The 19,982-nt window shown below is 44.3% G+C and overlaps 1 protein-coding gene across 2 annotated transcripts in view; it reads right to left on the bottom strand.

Annotated features, from left to right (window-relative positions):
- Positions 1-6,413: 6,413 nt before the first annotated feature.
- The window catches only part of igf2bp3 (insulin-like growth factor 2 mRNA binding protein 3), a 38,962-nt gene continuing 25,393 nt past the window's right edge, over positions 6,414-19,982 (bottom strand). The window contains exons 8-17 of one of the 2 annotated variants that reach the window (XM_055877048.1): positions 13,769-13,891; positions 11,127-11,262; positions 10,675-10,809; positions 10,361-10,429; positions 8,703-8,828; positions 8,556-8,594; positions 8,254-8,328; positions 7,822-7,953; positions 7,520-7,633; positions 6,414-6,775 (exon numbers count right to left, since the gene is read on the bottom strand). In XM_055877048.1, the coding sequence (XP_055733023.1) occupies positions 6,647-6,775; positions 7,520-7,633; positions 7,822-7,953; positions 8,254-8,328; positions 8,556-8,594; positions 8,703-8,828; positions 10,361-10,429; positions 10,675-10,809; positions 11,127-11,262; positions 13,769-13,891 (1,078 nt within the window). In that variant the 3' untranslated portion in view covers positions 6,414-6,646. The remainder of the gene's footprint in view (positions 6,776-7,519; positions 7,634-7,821; positions 7,954-8,253; positions 8,329-8,555; positions 8,595-8,702; positions 8,829-10,360; positions 10,430-10,674; positions 10,810-11,126; positions 11,263-13,768; positions 13,892-19,982) is intronic. The other variant, XM_055877049.1, reaches the window with a different exon arrangement.

Below are 19,982 nucleotides of genomic sequence, written 5' to 3'. Positions count from 1 at the left end.
GTTTCAAACCAATCTAAAAATGTAATTTGGTTCTGGAAAGATTTAAATAAAGATTGTGAACTAACCACTCAGTTTGTGAATATACTGGTAATGTATGTAGCCTACCGATCTGCATGGGTCTTGGGAGAAGGGGGGGGGGGTTACAAGTGATGAAACAAGTAACCAGATTTAAATATAATTTAAAGTTGGACTTATGACACTACTACACTGTTGCAGTAACTGACCACCGAACACAGTTGCACTGGGGCTAAAGTTAACTGAAGTTTGTACTGGCTTTAGAGAACCGAACTATAGATTCCAGTTCATCATGCTCCATGACCAAAGGTATGTGGACACCAGGTATGATACAACGCTCCAAAGATGGACACGAGGTTGCGTCCAAAAAACATGCCCCATTCCCTCAACTGCATACCTTATTCCAGGCATGTGTGGCAGTAGTATGGTGCAGATGAAGCTCATTATTGTGTGTACTATGTACATACCTTCTTCTAGATGTGTACCTGTAGTATCCTCTGAAGTGAAGTGTGTGACTCGAGTGTGTACCTGTAGTTTGTGGCGAAGTAACACTCATCGGTGTTGGCGGGGGGCACGTGATCTTGATCGCCACCTCCACCGTCAGCTTCACGTTAACTTCGCCGCCCGCGCTGTAGGCATGCGTGGCCACGTTGCTATGGGTGACCAGCTGGTTGCCTTCCTTGAAGTCCCAGATGTAGTCGACAGCATTGGCAGTCTTCAGGTATTTACTGGGGTCGTGAACACCATGTCCTCGCCATGCACAAACACACTTTCCGACAGGTTGGCTGCTGCCTTCTGGGAAATATTCACTGCCACGGGGATCTTGTCTGTGAAGGGGTAAGGGTCAGTGGTGATTTTAGCATGTAACTCTTGGTGGGGCATACTCCCAAAACTTTTTTTTATGCATGCCAGCAAAGCCACTACACTAAACAATACATTCATTGCACCATAATGGTGACAAACGGTGCCCACAAACTGTTAGGACCTACATAAAGCTGTCCCAATTGCAGTTCCAACACCTTACCGCTGCTACACCTGGCTATCTGCGGAGCCTTGTTTGGCAGGGAAACAGTTCATTCAGCCTGATTTACTGTCTTTAAAAAAAACATAGCTTATATGGCTGACTAGCTTAAACAAATATGGTTTCTACTGACAATTGAGATGTGGAAACTATGGCATTCCGTAATTTCGATTAAGACATTAATGAGCGAGCTCGGACGGACGTAGTCAATATAACTATTTCTCCAGCACTTTTGAAATGTACAGTGAGAGAATTCAGAACATGAGCCGTTCTTACAGTATTCTCCCTGTACACCAAGTCAGAACCATAGGATAAATGAAGGGGGCATGAAAGCTCTTACAATATTCAATGACATTTCTCTAAAACAGGCTTTATAGGCTAAATGTGCACCACCAAGTCAGAACAATAGGCTAAGTTATGGGACCAAATTATTAGGGTGAGGCACATGGGCTACTAACAACTTACTACAAAACATACACTTAGTATTACTTTCTTAGCTACAGTAAACATATCTTCCTGTTATATTACGTAATTTATGCAGCAGAATACAAGACATTTTTGGACTCACCTTGTTGTGCTCACTTGAACAGGAAGGTGGTGCGGCCATCCTTCATGGGCAAATTTTGTCATCAAACTTCATCATCAAAGTCTGGCATTCTCTGGATTTATGGTGCTTTCAAGACAACTGGGAACTCAGAAAAGGTCAGTAATCTTCAGGTCGGAGCTCTAAAAAGAGGTCAGAGTTCCCGAATTGGAATATCATTTGAAACGTATTTTCCCAGTTGGAGCTCGTTTTTAAAAATATTTCTCCGTTCTGAGTTTCCAGTTGTTTTGAACGTGGCAGAAGTAATGCTGGATTCAATGTTTATCCTTTTAATCTTGGAAAAGAGACCCTTAAACCCAGACTTCACACACCCACTCCACTGAATAGCAGTCTAGTGATTGCTTTGCAAAGCTTGCACTTCGACACCAATTCCTTCCAAACCACTCATGGTTGAATTTGCGATTTTCCACTTGTGTAATGTTTATGTCCAATGACCACCGATACGTTTTATCTATAATTTCTCTTCATATGACAAGGATTTGCCAGTAGATTGTCGACTTGATTCGTGATGACTGCTAGCTAACCCTAAGATTTTGAAAGTATGATGTTGACATCAGTTCAATCAAAGCTACGGTAGATATAACGTGATTTGACATCATTTTATCTGTGACCTATGACCTTGAGCCTTCTTGGATGGGCACTTTAATGTAAATCTATTGCAGCCCCCAAGGGGCTTGCATTTTCAAGCTCTCCCCATAGATTTTGCAGCAATGCATTGTCCCCATGAGTGACAGAACACTGCGCCAATCACGGGCGCAACTAGAGCACATTAACCCCTACCCTCCGTATTTTCCACTGGCTGCCCCACCACAGAAAGCACTGAGCTAGGCTGAAACACCTGCATTTTGGAGCTGCCTTAAAGCAAAAAAAGATGTATGCCGCTTCATTAACTCGATAATTGTTTTTTTACATTGTTTGCAAACTGATGTGACATGTATTAATGGCAAAATAACATGCAAAACAGGCTAACTTTTATTTATTTGTTAAACAGGTGGGGCAGAGCCACTGGTAAGGGTTAATGAGAAACATTCAGACATGATTCCGTTAAGCGATACATTCTCTCGTGTCCCTCTGAGGAAGGACCGGCTGATGTTTAAGAGACACACTATGGTTGCTTCCCAAATGGCACCCTTTTCGCTACGTACACTTTCAGGGGGGAAAAAGGAGCTACAAATCCAGCAACAAGCGCATTAATGAGGTCGATGACTGATGTTGGGCGATTAGGCCTGGCTCAGTCAGCATTCCAATTCATCCCAAAGGTGTTCGATGGGATTGAGGTCAGGGCTCTGTGCAGACTAGTCAAGTTCTTCCACTCCGAACTCAACAATTTTTTTGTATGGACCTCGCTTTGTTCACAGGGGCGTTGTCATGCTGCTTACTCCAGGCATCCACCAAACCCAGATTCGTCCGTCAGACTGAGATGGTGAAATGTGATTCATCACTCCAGAGAAGGCTTTTCTACTGCTTCACAAAGGCAGTTTGGAACGCTGTAGTGAATTTTGCAGCAGAAGACAGAATTTGAGCTTGTGTGGACTACCACTTCGCAGCTGAGCCGTTGTTGCTCCTAGAGGTTTCCACTTTACAATAACGGCACTTACAGCTGACCGGGTCAGCTCTAGCAGGGCAGAAGTGTGAATAACTGACTTGTTGGAAAGGTGGCATCCTATGACGGTGCCATGTTGAAAGTCACTGAGCTCTTCAGTATGGGCTATTCTGACAAGTTTGGTGTGGCCGAAATAGCCGAATCCACTCATTTAACTTTTGTATATATAGTGTGCTTTCAGGCTGAGGAACCAAATAGCACAAAGTTGTAGAATCCTGAACTTCCCCTTTAACAAATGTTAAGTTATATTTTATGGCATCTTACAGTAGATTGAAAAAACATGAGAAATAGACGAGTGAAAGACGTGGGAGCCAATTTCATTTTTTTGATTTATTCAGAGGCATTTGACAAGTTGAGCTGTGAGGGGGTGAAGGGGCAGAAGCATGGTCGCAGGGAGGGGGGGTATCATGCTTAAACCAGAACACTTTTCCAAAAACTGACACCCAAACCCAGTCCCTCTTTCCCACACAAACATGATTTTCCACATTACACATCCAGGAAATGCTAACCGAACAAATCGTTATCAAATCAGCAGGCCAATGTAGCATCCGTAAAGACATAAAAAGGTAAGAAAGAAGACTGGCTTAGTATTTATTTTTAGTCTCAAACCAGAAACAAAGGCAGGTCCTTTTTTTAAACATTTGTTTGTTACTTATCGTCCAGTCATTGAATCCAAAAACTTCAAACCGGTGAATTTGACCTTTTTTTCACGAAAAACCCAGGCAAGAAAGTTCAATTACATGGAAGCCACACCATCAAAAAGAAAAGCAGAAAGAAAAGCAAAATCTTGAGGATTTACAATCAATTAAGCTAGAAGAGTATTATATATATATAAATATATATATAAACACTGGCAAAGGAAATATCTGATAACTTTTCCATTAATCGTTCAAATTCTAAAGAGTACATGATTTATTTATTTTCATTAATATCTGGGAAATCAGAAGGGAGACAGTGGGAGAATAACCCTAAATCTAACAAATAGAAGTTTGCCTCTAATTCAAATGTATCTAAAGAGGTAGATAAAAAAAAAACGGGTGGAGAAAGGGAGGGGGAATAATAATCGTCACTTGTGCCCCTCGTGGACATCAGCGCGAGGTTGAACCGTGTGAGCACGCACGAGCCCATGCAGAGAAGTGTTCCTGGGGGGACTGAGGTATCGCAGCGAGCGCGTGGGCGCTAGGCGGGGTGAGGGCGCGTGCCACCACAAACCCCCCTCAGCTGAGGTAGACAGCGTTCTACTGTGGAAGCATGGATACACACGAGCACTTTTACCACAATCAAAACATATTTACATTCTGCATGAAAAAAAAGGGATAAACTTGGTATAGTATTTCATTATCGTTTGTTTTTTTAACTAATATTTCCCATCCCAATCAAGGTAAATTTAGTACATTTTCTTGTGTGCATCTTGGATTTTTGTGATGAATAACAATTGAAACTTCTCTCACTTCAATCAAGATTACAGCTGCTGGTTAAACAAACGCAACCTTTAGTTAACGTAGTTTCTATAGCAAAATAAGCATCCATCAGTGTGACTCCCCTTACTTTCACCATGCAGTGAATGACACTAATGTAGACCGACTGCGGCTACTGGGGCCACCGCACATGGCCAAGCTCCCTCTATGAAAAAACCCTAGTCAGGCTGTGGACTGCACTTCAGCCTGTCACAAAGCTGGGATGACTTCCAAATGGCACCCTATTTCCCATGTAGTGTACAACTTGGAGCACTATAAGGGAAATTGGGTGCCATTTGAGACTAGGATGATGTAATAAAGCAGGTAACAGAAATACAACCGAGAACAGACAGTGCTGCTCTAACATGTCCATTTCTATGGCGGCTACAGAGAGAACTCAGTGTTCAGGCCCCTTCATTTGTGTGCTACCCATTGCACTTCCAGGAAGGCAAAAGGAAAAATCATTGTGTGAAAAATGTAACGTACCGTCAACAATAAGAATGTCAGAATCCCAAAACTAAACGGCATTGCTGCAGTATGAACGGTTGGCATTATTCAGCATTACTCGAATATATTCGTTGTTTGTAGTTTTCATTAGATGGTGGATACACCTCAGGAAAACTGAGGCAATTTCTTCTCTCGATACTCCCGTCAGCAGCCAACAGTTTGGTGCCAACTCTGCCCTGGGCTCTATGTACAGAGACTTTATGAACAGGGCCACCGTCGATAGACACATTGTACACGTTGCCGCCGCCGGAGAGCGCTAGAGTTGAAGGCAAGGTCAGTTGGCAGCTGACCAAATTTTAAATTTTCTTAAAAAAATAAAAATGTTCAATAACTATTAGCTTTATAAAGTATACAAAATACCACAAAGCAAAATAAAAAAGAAAGGAACATTTTTTTCATATATATAATTATTTTCTTTTTCTCTTCATCTTCTTGAGGTACTAGAGATCCTGAGGTAGTTCAGTACAATGCATATTAAATTGGTTTTCCTGGCCAACACCATTCAACACGTCCCTTAAGTGTTAATGACAGTGTTATCCTCGCCTCTAAATATATTTTATATATCTATAAAATGCATCCGAATTTATAAAATGCCACTATCAATAGCAGGACAGGGGTGCCCTGTTAGACCACCACCGGGGCCCCTGTCCAATCAAACACCAGAGTATTACCCCTAGCCCCTCCCCCTAACCTTTCTCCATCCTACAAGGACTCAGAGCAATGCCTTTTTCTTTCCAAAGAAAACTCGGGAGAGAAAGTTTCAACCAACTAAACAAACACTTCATCCAGGGCAAAAACAAAAAGGTAAAATAAAAAGGTAAAAACAAAAGTCAAAATTAACAGCCGTCATCAACATGTGAGGTGGTTGAGTGTGTTACCACACCAGGGAGGTGACAGGAGGGAGTTCATTATTATTTCTTCTTTGTGTTTTCTAGTGTACCAAAAAAAATAAAACATTAAAACAAATAAGGAACCAATCAGGACCGAGGCGAGGGTGAGCAGGGGGTGAGGGTGTGTGACAACGTTGGAACCCTTAAGTACATTCTCACAGAGATGCAGACAGGTGTGGCGATGGGTTGGGGGGTGTATGGTCTCTTATCCACGCTGTGGTGTCGGCCTGGGGGAGGGGGGGTAGTGTTGGTCAAGGATATCGTTGAGAAGGGGGGTAGTGTCGGTCAAGGAGCTCGTCGAGAGGGGGGGGGGGGGGCTAGAGTCAGTCGAGGAGATCATCGAGGGGGGGGTGGGTGTAAGGTCAAGGTGGTCGTCGAAAGTGGGGGTGGGTGTGTAAGGTCGTCGAGAGTGGGGGTGTACAGTTGGGTACCCGTGACCCTTAACCCCTGAGATGAGCGCATTGTCCCTGCCTGTGTTTCCCCTCTGGTCTCTGCTCTAGTCTGTCTTCGGGGGCGGTTCTGTCACTGGCCCCCCACCTGGGCCACCGTCTACTTCCGGGAGGGGCGGGGGAGGGGGGGCCCCTCCCCACGGGGAGGTCCCTCCCCCCGGGGTGAGGGTTTGGGCTGCTGTTGCCGTCTCACCTGGGACAATATCTCCTGGATCTTCCTCTGGGCCAGCTGGGGAGGGGTAAGAGGGCAGAGGTCAGGACATGTCATCTGACAATGACATGCACACATCCATTGCGTCTAAGGTGATGAGTAGAATTAAGAATTCATCAAGCAGCAAGGTTAATGACAGCTGCAACTGAAATAGCACCCCATTTCCTTTATTACAGAATGGCACCCTATTCCTTATATTCACAGGGTCCTGGTCAAAAGTAGTGCCCTATATAAGGAATAGGGTGCCCCTTCAGATGCAGCCATTGATTAATGCTACAAATAAGTGAAGCAGTATGGTGGACAATTCTTACATAACAAGCAGACATTGTACACATTTTACACCCCCATTCACCCAACAGTCCACAACCTTACACTCAGCTTCATTCATAATGTGCCCATAGTATGAACCAGCCTTTTAGCTCACTAATCAGAGCTGACTGGGATGAATATGGACTCATTCTCTCTCTCCGTCAGATAGAAGACACCACCTTGCCCAGTGACAGAGGTGGAGGAACATCCTGTAATCATTGCTCCTCCCATCTGATCCCTTTAGAACCACATGCAGTGCAGAGGGGTAGATTTGGAATTGGGCAACAGTATTAGTACTGTAGTGAAATTATTTCAGACATACATCTTAATTAGTTTTACGCTCCTTTATTTTATTTCCTCATGCTTGTTTTTGATCTACTTAATTTGTTATTGTTTTACTGTAAAGTGAGTTGCAATTTAAATGCACTTTAAAGTTTGATTAGTGTAACATACCTGGCTTGCATAGAAGTGTCCAGTGATTTTGACAATGACCTGGTCGTTCTCGTCAGGTGTCTGGTCTCTGGGGACCACCACCTCAGCACTTGTCAAGTTCTGCAACTCATTCACCTGAGGGGGGAGGGAGAGAGAAGGAAAGCAAGAAACAGAGCAAGCGAGAGAGAAATGAACAAATGAATAAGTATTTTCTTTTATGGCCAAAGTAATAAGTGGTGTTTTCAATTATTCTGCAGCAGAACTTCTACATTTTGCAACAGTAAAATGGCAGTGATCACACACACAGACCGGCCTCTGCGTACCGTTTTGCCTCCCTTGCCGATGACGCGTCCAGCGGCAAAAGAGGGGACCTTGATGTGAGCCTCTAGCTTTACCTCCTCCTTCGGGCCAAAGAAGTTCTCCTCCTTTAGCTTCCCAAAGATACGACCCTGAGCCTGGAACAGAGCAAACATCCCACACTGGAGTCAGAGGAAATGACACAACCCTTGATTGAAGCTGCAGAAGCATCTTTATCGAACTCTAAATATCTGCTTTATTTGAGGTCATTTACTTGACAGGGACGATGGACATCAATCAACATTTCTGTAACTGTACCAGAATTAGCCAGCTAGCTAATTTTCAATTGTATAGACTACCGTGTTTTTGGGAAAAAGGTCAAAAAAAATTCTCGGCTGCGGTGGTGGGCATTGGACAGAAATAGCATGGCTGGAGAGCACGGTCTTTAGGGCTCCTACCTTGAACTGGGCCTCTGGTGGTCCAGCAATGATCACCATCCTCTGCTTGGTGTCCATACCTTCTGGAGGGGCTACCTGACGGGAGGAAAAGGACACGTGTTAACACATTTGCACACACATTTTACTTGCTCTAATTACTGCCCACTGCTTTACCCCATCAGGGACGCATCACAACAGCCTGAAGGAGGCGCCACCCAATCCCAATCTGAACCCTAACCCAACTTGCACTTCTGAGATGATTGATGGGTATAAGCAACAAGACAACCAAATTCATCTGAATGTTTGAAGCAAAAATAAAATACCTGGTTTGCATCTACGACACTGACTTCATCTGCACTAATCTGAAATGGAGAGGTGGGGGGGATGGGTGAAGGAAAACAAATAAGACGAGAAGCTACTTTAAGTTATTGAGTCGCAGCTCAAACCCTCCTGTGAGTTAAGTCCCTCACCTTGATGGAGGCTCCGGCATAGCGCGACAGCTGCTTGATGTGTTGACCCTGTTTTCCGATGATTGCTCCGACCGCCAGCGCCGGGATGAACAGATGGACTGTCTCCGACTCCGGCTGCCCCTGGCTCTGTGGAACAGTAGAGGACACAAGACAGTAATGAGATCCCAGTGAGACCACAACAGAGCAATTCTGACCGCAAGGAGACCACAATCAGGCCTGGCAAACCGCGATAGCAGCCCAAATGATAGTGACCAAGCAACAGATGCAGCGACACAGGAAGAAGGATCCACAGGGGTTCGCATCCCAAATGGAACCCTATTACTTATTTAGTGCACTACTTTTGACTATAGCCCTAAGTCCTGGTCAAAAGTAGTGCACTATACAGGGAATAGGGTGCCATTTGGGACACAACCAGGGAGACTGGAAGCAAAGCTGATGGAAAGTGCTTTATTAACAAAGTTGTACCTCATATTTACCAGTCAAATCTAGGCCAATTCAAATCCCCTCAGTAGCATATATAATCACAATAGCACTGCATAACCATGAAAGAACTGAACATACACTAATAAAGAGGTTGAACACAACTAAACAAATCGCAACTTCCAATGTTGAGTGTGTCCCAATTATCTCTCCTTTCTCACCAAATGAGAACTTGTTCACTTCCTGTTATGGATTAGAAAGAATAAGACTGATATGGAAATTCCCTCCTGCCCATGACAATCCCAATCCAATGCTTTTATATTTGTGGGAAGTACTGATCGAGTTCAGTAGGAATGACAGATTATTGGGACGCACCCAGGGCATAAGAGAACCACCCCGCCTCTAGAAAGATGCGCAAATCTGTAGCATCCAGTGCCTAGTTCAGGTGAACACAGCATTCCCAGACGGTTCTCCGTTTCTCTGCAGCAACTGAGCACATTAACTAATCCACACAGTATATGGATGCACCACTCTGATAATCCTTTTCAGATGGAAGTCAGAGAATGGTTGGCTCTGCTCTGTCACTCCTCAGCGCTTCCACAGACACTGTAGAACAGATTGTATTGAAGAAAACATGTAGCAAACTGTGACCGCTCACTGCACATGGCTGGTGTTAGAGAAAAGTGGGTGAGATCTTTTAGATGAGGGGGCAGGAGGTATTAATATTATACATTTAGTGGCTCTGGTTGAAAGTAGTGCACTATATAGGGAATAAGGTGACATGTGGGACAGAGCTGCTGGAACTGCTGGTTTTAATCTAGAATCACAAGAGGATGTCATCCTTCTTTTAAGAGGATGTCATCAAATCCTTACACTTCAGTCATCCAAATCCTGGGACACATTCAGAAGCCTCCAGATGGGAACAAACGTTTTCAAGGAGGCGGTTCCAGATTAAACTGTTCAATAGACCGGTGTCCGCTTGAAAACATTTGCGCCCATTTGTAACCTTCTAAACACGCAAAGGTGTTCAATAGCTGCTCTTTTGTCAGAGGGCCCAACTAAACCCAGCAGACACTGGGGCCCTCTGGGACTAGGGGCCCCTTCCCAGCAGGTTTCAGAGTAATGAACGTGTTGTGCCCTCCCTAGAGGTCAAATGTTACTGCGAGCCCTACCTCGTTACCCTATCCGGCAGCGAGCAGCCAGAAGCCGTGCAAAGCACTGTGGGAAGGGAGACTTACAGAGACGGGCTGGCTGCTCGCCGACAGCACAGACGCCCAAAATGGCCCTTCACCCCCGAAGAAACTGCTCTATAGGAGAGAACAACACAAAACCAAGTCACTGTCGTGCCCCCAAAATGGCTGCACTAAGGAGAGAGGAACACAGACAGGGTCACTGAAAGATCCAAAATGGCTTCAGTCAGAGGTTGGTGTGTTTTAGGTTTCTTCTTGCAGAAATGTTCAGTAAGGAGGGGGCCATCTTTAAGCATCACCAAGAGGCGCTGTGGAGTAGACCCAGGGAGGTAGGCGGAGTGGGGAAAGGTCCAGACACTCACCCCGAATGAGGAGTAGCCACCCTGGGCACCGGGAGGTGGGGCGTTGTGTCCCATGGAGGGGCACATACCTGGAGCACCACCAGGGAACAAACCCAAAGCATTCAGGTTGAGTCCTGGAATCAGGTTAGACTGGAGCTGGGGACAGACAAAGAGAGAGATGGACAGAGGAAGAGAGATTTACTACCAGACAAAAGGAACTAGAACAAAAACCGATCTCAGGGAAACCACTCGAATACAATTAAAGGCTGAGGGACGGCACACGCAGGTAGTTAAACATCACGTTTCTATACCTTCACGGTCATTTCAGTGATAAGAAAAAAATCTCCCAGGTTGCGTTCCAAATGGCACCCGATATAGTGCACAAAAGTAGAACACTGTAGGGATACTACTCTGAATTCTTTGGTTCCACCAACACAGCGTGCCGTGCCCAGCGTGTGAGAACAAGGACCTACATTCATAGCGGCCACGTCGTTCTCATACGACTCCCTGACCTTCTTCATGACTTCCTCCTCGGCGCGGGAGCACGCCTCGATGGAACCCTTCACTGTGATGGTCCTCTCAGGGTTGTACAGGGTCAGGTCCTGGAGACTGAAGGAGAAGGACATCCATTACCACCTTGATCTCTAGTGGGTGTGTGTGTATTGTGATGGGAGACTGACCTTGTGTTCGTTATACTTTAGAGAAATGAGGATTTTGTAATTGGTGTGTTAGTGGGATTATTTTAGAGGTGAATTTGACAAGACTAAAATGTACGTGTGTGGCATCCAGTCATTGTGATAACGTGATGACAATGGCTTGTGTGCATCAGTTAAGGGTGTACAATGGCGACCTGTCATTCAGGGCAGGTGGATCACAGTGTCATAGTTTGCAAACAATGTAAAAAATAAAACAAAAAAATGATCTTTGAGTTAATAAATCTGCATACAAACATGGTCTCTTAAGGCAGCTCCAAAATGCCTAGCTCAATGCTTTCTGTGGTGGAGGGGCAGCCGCCGAAAATACAGTGCGTAGGAGTTGGTAATGTTCTCTCGTTGTTCTGTGATTTGCTCAGTGTTGTGTGACTCATGGGGATACTACGTCGCCGCAGAATCTACAGAATCAAGGCAATTCAAGCCCCCTTGGGTGCAGCCCTAGACTGTATTAGATGTGGCTATCCAAGAACTTAGCTAGCCAAGCAGTCATCATCATGAATCCTTGTCATATGAAAAGAAGTAATAAAATCGGTGCTCATTGGCCATAAACATTACACAGCAAGTCAGAAAGCACAAATTCAACAATGAATGGTTTGGAAGGAATCAGTGGCTAACTGCCAGCGTCACAAACCAATCACTATTTTGCTTCCCTTGCCTGCTATGTCTAAGGATTTTAAAAAAATGTTCAAAACATTCACATGCAACACCATGGGCCAGAAAAGGTTGAATATATTAGCCATGCTGTCAATCCAGATAGACTTCTGCCGTGTTCAAAACTGGGAACTCAGAAATCTCAGACTTCGGTGCGTTCAAGACAACTGGGAACTCTTGTGGGGGGGGGGGGTACATTTTGAACGGTCATCGAACACAGAATTCCAAGTCGGAACTCAGGTCTCTTTCTAGAGGTCCGACTTACCAACCTGAAGAACACTGAAATCATGATTCAACCCCCCCCACACACACGGACTGCTGCGCACAGCACAACGGTGAGTGCAAAAAGTTGTCGCATAAATGACAATGCCAGGGAGATACGTATACTGTAGCTAAGAAAGTAATACTAAGAATGGTGTGTAGTAAGCTGTTAGTTGCCCATGCGTCTCACCCTAAGAATTTGGTCCCTCTCCCTCAGAACTTGCCTACACGGTTTTGACTTGGTGGTGCACATATAGCCCTGGCCAGTTTTACAGAAATGCCTTAGTTTACAATTGTAAAAGCTTTGTCTACTAACATACCCCCAGTATTTATTATTTTCTGACTGTGTACAGGGAGAATATTGTAAGAACACCCCATGTTCTCAATTATGTCGCTGTCCATTTCAAAAAGTGCTGAACAAATAGGAATAGGCCTATTGTTGTCCTTAGCTTGCCCATAGTGTCATCAAAATTACAACTTTCCTCTTATCCACTCATCGTTCTCTAATGCCATACTTTGTCCATCACAATTGTTATATAGGTCTCATTAGTATCTCATTTATTTTTGTCAATGTTGGAATTATACATTTCTTTGTGTATTATAAAAAGCTCATGTGCTTTACCAAATGAGGGGGGAATACTATAATGTTGTTGGGCCTGTAACCATGTTTGCCAGTGAGTTCAGTAATAGACCCATGTAATTCCAGTTGATATTGCGAGGGTTATTTGGTTTGTACAATCCGCTGTCTATAAAAGTGGATCCTTGTGATTGTATTGTCCTTTTGACCACATAGGCCTAATAAAATACAAAACAGTAAGCTAACCACCTCTAGTGAATTAAAGTTCAATTCAGCAAGACAGAGGCCTTATCTGAACGAACACTTGAATTTCTGTGTCCATTTTGAAAGTGCTGAAGGAAGATCTCCCTCTTCACATCTTGCTTGCACTTGCTTATAGCCTACTTAGTGTTAATGATAAGAATATTCATCATGAATTTACTGAACACAAATGTAATGATTGTGTATGGTTCAAAAGTCAACTCATGTCAGCATTCGTTATTAAAGGAGCACAGTTTTATGGAGTTACATAACTCCACAAGGAGTCAGCAGAAACCATAATTATTTAAGCAAGTCTGCCATATCAGCTATGGTTATTTAAAAAAGGCATTAAATGAGGCTGAATGAACTGCTTTGCTGCCAGACAAGGCTCCACTGATACCCAAGTGTAGTGATGTTAAGGATTCACTCCATGGTGCTGAAAAGAAAGCTCTGCTGTTGGGACAGCTTTATGTAGACCCTAACAGTTTGTGGGCACCGTTTGTCATGTCATAGTGCAATGAATGGATTGTTTAGTGTTGTGGATTCCCTTGCATGCATCAACAACCAAAGTTGGTCGAGTTTGCCGCACCAAGATTTAAATGCTAAAATTCGCCATTATTTCAGTAGTCAGAAACTAGAAATTCTGATTTTGGGACGTGTGTGGTCATCTTACGGGGAGATGGTGATCTTGGTCTCTGTGTCCACTTCAATTTTTTTTAGGTTCCGTCCTTCCTTCCCGATCAGTCGGCCCACAAAGTTGTTGTGAGCCAGAATCTTCAGTGGAATCTCCTCGGTACTGTTGATAGAGAGGAGAGGCAGAGCAAGAGAAAGACAACAGGAGTCAATTGTTCAAGTTGAAGAATAATTTAAAGTGGAACTGACGTTTTAGCAACATGAAATCGTACTAAAATCTGATCATATACTTGGTTAACATTCTGACAAGTGAGCAAGTCGTCATTTTCACATTTTCATAAATTCATAGAATGTTTGGGAATGACAGAGCAAGGCATTTGTGAAAATTCCATAGCAATAGAGTGAAAGCAGCCCTGCGGTTGGACAATTAATAGACACTGCAGTAAATAAAAACATCCGTCTTGTCCAGGACCGGAGTCTATGCAAACTAGTAGGCCATAGCCAATCCGAGCCACAGTAGGCCTATATGCAAATAAGCTTTCGCCACACGGTCCTGCCATCATTCACATTAAACTGGACTGTGTTTACAGGCAGTAGCAACAGCGTGACTTTAGATTAGAACACATTCGCCAAAAGCCACTTAATGGATTTCTTCAAATATCACAAGTCCTCTTACATTTGGGAACTTCACAGTCCTATTGGTCAAACAATAATGAAAAGGTAGGCTCTCTCCCTCAGAACAGAACAATTTATTTACTTTATTTTTAAAGCTGCCCAGAGAGGACATTTATGGGCAGAGGCAACTCATTGCACTCCGAGGCTCCAGTATACAAGACAGTACCTTTCCCAGCATTACTCCTGAACCTGTATAAGCGCACATTAGCAACACCTGATCTGGTGCTGTGATTGTGTGCATCCCTAACATGGGGAAGTAATCAGATATCTGGGCGCAGAACCATAAATAATTCTGTAAACCAAACCCAGTCTAATCTGGGACACCCAAGCCTCAACAAGCAGCCAGTTGAGTTCCTGAAAGCAACTCCTGTATCTGGAGCTTCAGCTAAGATAAACCCCCAAACCAGGAAGTACTAGCGTAGTCAAAATGGCATAGAATGAATGCAGTAGCTAGCACTCTCATGGAGTCCTCATCAAGCAGCTTGGACCTTGTAGCCAAAAACATAGTCCTGGCATTAACCTTCCCCGTCCTTCTGCAGCTTCCCTGGCAATGCATGCAAATTGTCCCACGGTTTGACAACTGAATGGGAACGTGCCAGCTCTCCCATTTGATCGACGCTAATACATTTGATTGATCACTGCTAACTGGATAAGTCGTTCAGGGTCAGCATAGCTACTGTAGCTAGCAAAGTGATTCATATGTCTTACTACTAACCCAATTGACACCTGCATCCCTTCCTGTAGTCACCGAAAAACAATACGAGGGGGGAAAAGTTGGTCACACACCCACTACGTATTTTTAGCTTGCTAAATAAATGAATGCAAAATTGCTGTATGGTGCACTCAATATCTTGTAGTTGAGTAGCCAGCCGAGGCTACTGCACAAATGTGGCTGTAACATGTTTCTCATCTGCAGGTTTAGATCTTTGCTTATTCATTTTCAAGTTATAAAAAACTGAAGCCAGACGGCAACATTTTAATAGCCTAGCTAGGACTGTGGCAAGTGTCTATACACCTTACCTCCGCTACGTGCTATAAACAGGGACACACGAAAGCAGGGCAATTGAAGTTGAATTCACCGATGCGAGCGAATCAGGCTTTAATTTCATAAAGTATATGACTCAACTGTTTAATTTATACTCGCTTGTGTCCTATTGTCCTTTAGTAGTAATTTAAACTCCCATGTGAATCCTTTATCTTTCAAAGTTTCGACAACCAATATGAAATTGTTCTGGCACCTCGTCATGGACATTTAGCCTACAACACGTTTAAACATTTGGTCTGATAGAAGAATCGGTTAGTGCTCTGGCTGGCTCATGTGTGTCTGGGAAGAGGGGTGTGTGTGGCAACGCAATGCCCATTGGTGTGCAGCAGGTTGGCAGTGCTTGCTGTGACTTGTAGTGCAGCGCAACGCTGGCGGTATGGTAGCGGGCCAAAATGAATTAACCAAAATCATTGCCGGTGTTGTGCCGAAGACCACCCCCCCCTCCCCCCTGCCGAAATCCTCCACCCCCTTCTAATTTCCTTCATTTTGTGGCTAGAGTCAAATACTTTCTGTGGAACACACAGTACTGGTCAACATGAGCTACCAAAATTATTCTGAAGTGTGCCAGGCCCTGCAGTCCCAACATAGAAGGGGGGATGTCATCAGGCAATAAAATGGCCTTGTCGAAATACCTCTCTAATTTCCTGGCTAGAGTCAAATACTTTGTAGCACAAAGAGTGAAATACTTTCTATATAACAAACTTCACGTCAGGACAGTCAACCAAAATGAATGTGTGTGTACCATTAAACATGGGGAGTAAAATGTAGGCAAACATTTCAGAACAAGTCGAATAAAACATGAGATGAATTTTGGCAAAGAGATTTATTTCTAGACTGACACTTGAAACAAATAGCCAAACCGAAAACTGCAGACCTTACACCATGATCAAACCGACATAAGAAAATCTAATTAAGCGCAGCCTAACGTGATCTGAAATCTCAACCAGCAAGCAAGTCGCAGCAATGAAGAATTGAGTGCGTGCCAATTCACGTGAAAGAGGGGGGACAAATCTGTCACGGGGGAGATTTTCTGGACAACACCAGGCTGGATAGAAATGTGTCACGCCTTGGTTGACACGTGCGCTAGCCTATTACCCATGTAATGACTGACTTGTGATTGTTGCCCTTGCTAGTTTGATTGTGTTGACATTCCCAGCCTTACATGCTGACCAGACCGGACACGTCGCAAAATGAATTTAGAAATCCATGTTAATCAATTAGAGCGCGCGCCAACGAGCATCTGCGACGCCAAGGGCTAAAATAGAACTCCTTTCTATTTCTGACGCAGATTGCGCTGCAAGTCCTGCCTCTCCCCATTGGTTTATAGAAGCAGGTACCCACGTGCCATCTCCTCATTGGTTATACCCACGTTGGTGATAGAAAGAAACTGTTTTGCCGCTTGTGGTAATACTATGGAAATGTAGATGCCGATCACCATATAAGTTCAAAGATGAAAAAGCTTGGAAGGAGGATAGATGACTAGAAATGAGTCGGTTGGCCGTTTTGTGTGTGGATTAATTGTCGGCGTAGAGGACCTTGTGCATTTCAGGTAAAATAACACAATGTTTATATCCCAGGACAAATTAGCTAGCAACAGCAAGCTAAATAAATACGTCAAACTAGCTAGGAAGTGCAGGCTAACTAGCTAAATTGCCATACATATTTAATGCTTTTCGACCTGTCCCCAAATTAATGTCATTGGTTCAGAGTTTGTTTTGATATTTTAACCTGCGTGTCGTGATCGCGTTTGGTGTGGGGGGACAAAATACATTTATGCACGATAGCGCACGCGCGCAGCCGGTTTGGTGTTAGTTACAGAGTCAGATTTTGTCCAAAATATTGAGTCATTGAAACAGTGCATCCCGAATGGAGGAAGCAAACAATGTACCAGGCAAGCATTGATTTACAACCTGATAGCTAAACATTTTGTACTACAAAACCTTTATTGGTGAATGACAGTACAAGTCAAAAGTTGACACTTATTCCACAGTTGATTTTTTCATTGTATTATAATAGTGAAGACATCAAAACTATGAAATAACATATGGAATCATGTAGTTACTAAAACTTGTAAACCAAAATATATTTCAAAGTAGCCACTCTTTGCCTTGATGACAAGTTTCATCACTCGGCATTCTCTCAGCCAGCTTCATGACATAGTCACCTGGATTGCATTTCAATTAACAGGTGTGCCTTGTTAAATGTTAATTTATGGAATTTCTTTCCATTTTAATGTGTTTGAGCCAATCAGCTGTGTTGTGACAAGGTAGGGATGGTATCCCGAAAATGGTCTTTTACTAAATAGGGCTGAATCCATATTATGGCAAGAACAGCTCAAATAAGCAAAGAGAAACAACATTCCACCGAGTGACTTGGTCTATAAAAAAAGTGGTCAGATGAAGCAGATGCTAAACTACAGGACTGTTTTGCTATTACAGATGAACATTTTACGGGATTCTTCCGATGGCATTGAGGAGTACACCACATCAGTCACTGGCTTTATCAATAAGTGCATCGAGGACGTCATCCCCACAGTGACTGTACGTACATACCCCAACCAGAAGCCATGATTTACAGACAACATTCGCACTGAGCTAAAGGGTACAGCTGCTGCTTTCAAGGTGCGGGACTTTAACCCGGAAGCTTACAAGAAATCCTGCTATGCCCTGCGACGAACCATCAAACAGGCAAAGCGTCAAAACAGGACTAAGATTGAATCATACTACACCAGCTCCGACGCTCGTCTTATGTGGCAGGGCTTGCAAACTATTACAGACTACAAAGGAAAGCACAGCCGCGAGCTGACCAGTGACACGAGCCTACCGGACGAGCTAAATCACTTCTATGCTCGCTTTGAGGTAAGCAACACTGAGGCATGTATGAGAGCATCAGCTGTTCCGAACGACTGTGTGATCACGCTATCCGTAGCCGACGTAAGACCTTTAAACATTTCAACACACACAAGGCTGCGGGGCCAGACGGATTACCAGGACGTGTGCTCCAGGCATGTGCTGACAAACTGGCAGGTGTCTTCACTGACATTTTCAACATGTCCCTGACTGAGTCTAAAACCAACATGTTTCAAGCAGACCACCATAGTCCCTGTGCCCAAGAAGACAAAGGCAACCTGCCTAAATGACTACAGACCCATAGCACTCACCTCAATAGCCATAAAGTGTTTTGAAAGGCTGGTAATGGTCAACATCAACACCATTATCACAGAAACCCTAGACCCACTCCAATTTGCATAACACCCAAACAGATCATGCAATCGCTGTTGCACTCCACACTGCCCTTTCCCACCTGGACAAAAGGAACACCTATGTGAGAATGCTATTCATTGACTACAGCTCAGCATTCAACACCATAGTACCCTCAAAGCTAATCACTCAGCTAAGGATCCTGGGACTAAACACCTCCCTCGGCAACTGGATCCTGGACTTGCTGATGGGCCGCCCCCAGGTGGTGAGGGTAGGTAGCAACACATCTGCCACGCTGATCCTCAATACTGGAGCCCCGCAGGGGTGCATGCTCAGTCCCCTCCTGTACTCCCCGTTCACCCACGACTGCATGGCCAGGCACGACTCCAACACCATCATTAAGTGCGCAGACGACACAACAGTGGTAGGCCTGATCATCCGACAACGACGAGACATCCTATAGGGAGGCGGTCAGAACCCTGGCCGGGTTGTGCCAGAATAACAACCTATCCCTCAACATAACCAAGACTAAGGAGATTGTGGACTACAGGAAAAGGAGGACCGACCACGCCCCCATTCTCATCGACGGGGCTGTAGTGGAGCAGGTTGAGAGAGCTTCAAGTTCCTTGGTGTCCACATCAAACTAGAATGGTCCAAACACACCAAGACAGTCGTGAAGAGGGCACGACAAAGACTATTCCCCCTAAGGAAAAGAAAAAGATTTGGCATGGGTCCAGAGATTCTCAAAAGGTTCTACAGCTGCAACATCGAGAGCATCCTGACTGGTTGCATCACTGCCTGGTACGGCAACTGCTCAGCTTCTGACCGCAAGGCACTACAGAGGGTAGTGCATACGGCCCAATACATCACTGGGGCTAAGCTGCCTGCCATCCAGGACCAATCAAATGGCTACCCGGACTATTTGCACCTGAATTGGCCCGACCAACCAGTGTTCCCGCACATTGGCTAACCGCATTGTGTTCCGCCACCCACCATCCCCTCTGTTCATAATATATGCAGTCACTTTAACCATATCTACATACTACCTCAGCCAGCCTGACTAACCGGTGCCTATGTAGCCTCACTACTGTTTTTCACTGTTTAAAATTCTTTACTTACCCATTGTTCACCAAATAACTTTTTTGCACTTTTGGTTAGCCTGTAAGTAAGCATTTCACTGTTGTATTCGGCGCACGTGACAAACTTTGATTTGACTTTGACGGTCAGTCAATGCGGAAAACTTCAAGAACTTTTAAAGTTTATTCAAGTGCAGTCGCAAAAACCATCAAGCACTATGATGGAACTGGTTCTCTGGAGGACTGCCATAGGAAAGG

The sequence above is a fragment of the Salvelinus fontinalis genome, chromosome 22 (assembly GCF_029448725.1).
Source record: "Salvelinus fontinalis isolate EN_2023a chromosome 22, ASM2944872v1, whole genome shotgun sequence".
Classification (NCBI taxonomy): domain Eukaryota; kingdom Metazoa; phylum Chordata; class Actinopteri; order Salmoniformes; family Salmonidae; genus Salvelinus; species Salvelinus fontinalis.
The sequence above is the reverse complement of the archived record's forward strand: the minus strand, read 5'-3'. Positions and strand labels throughout refer to the sequence as shown.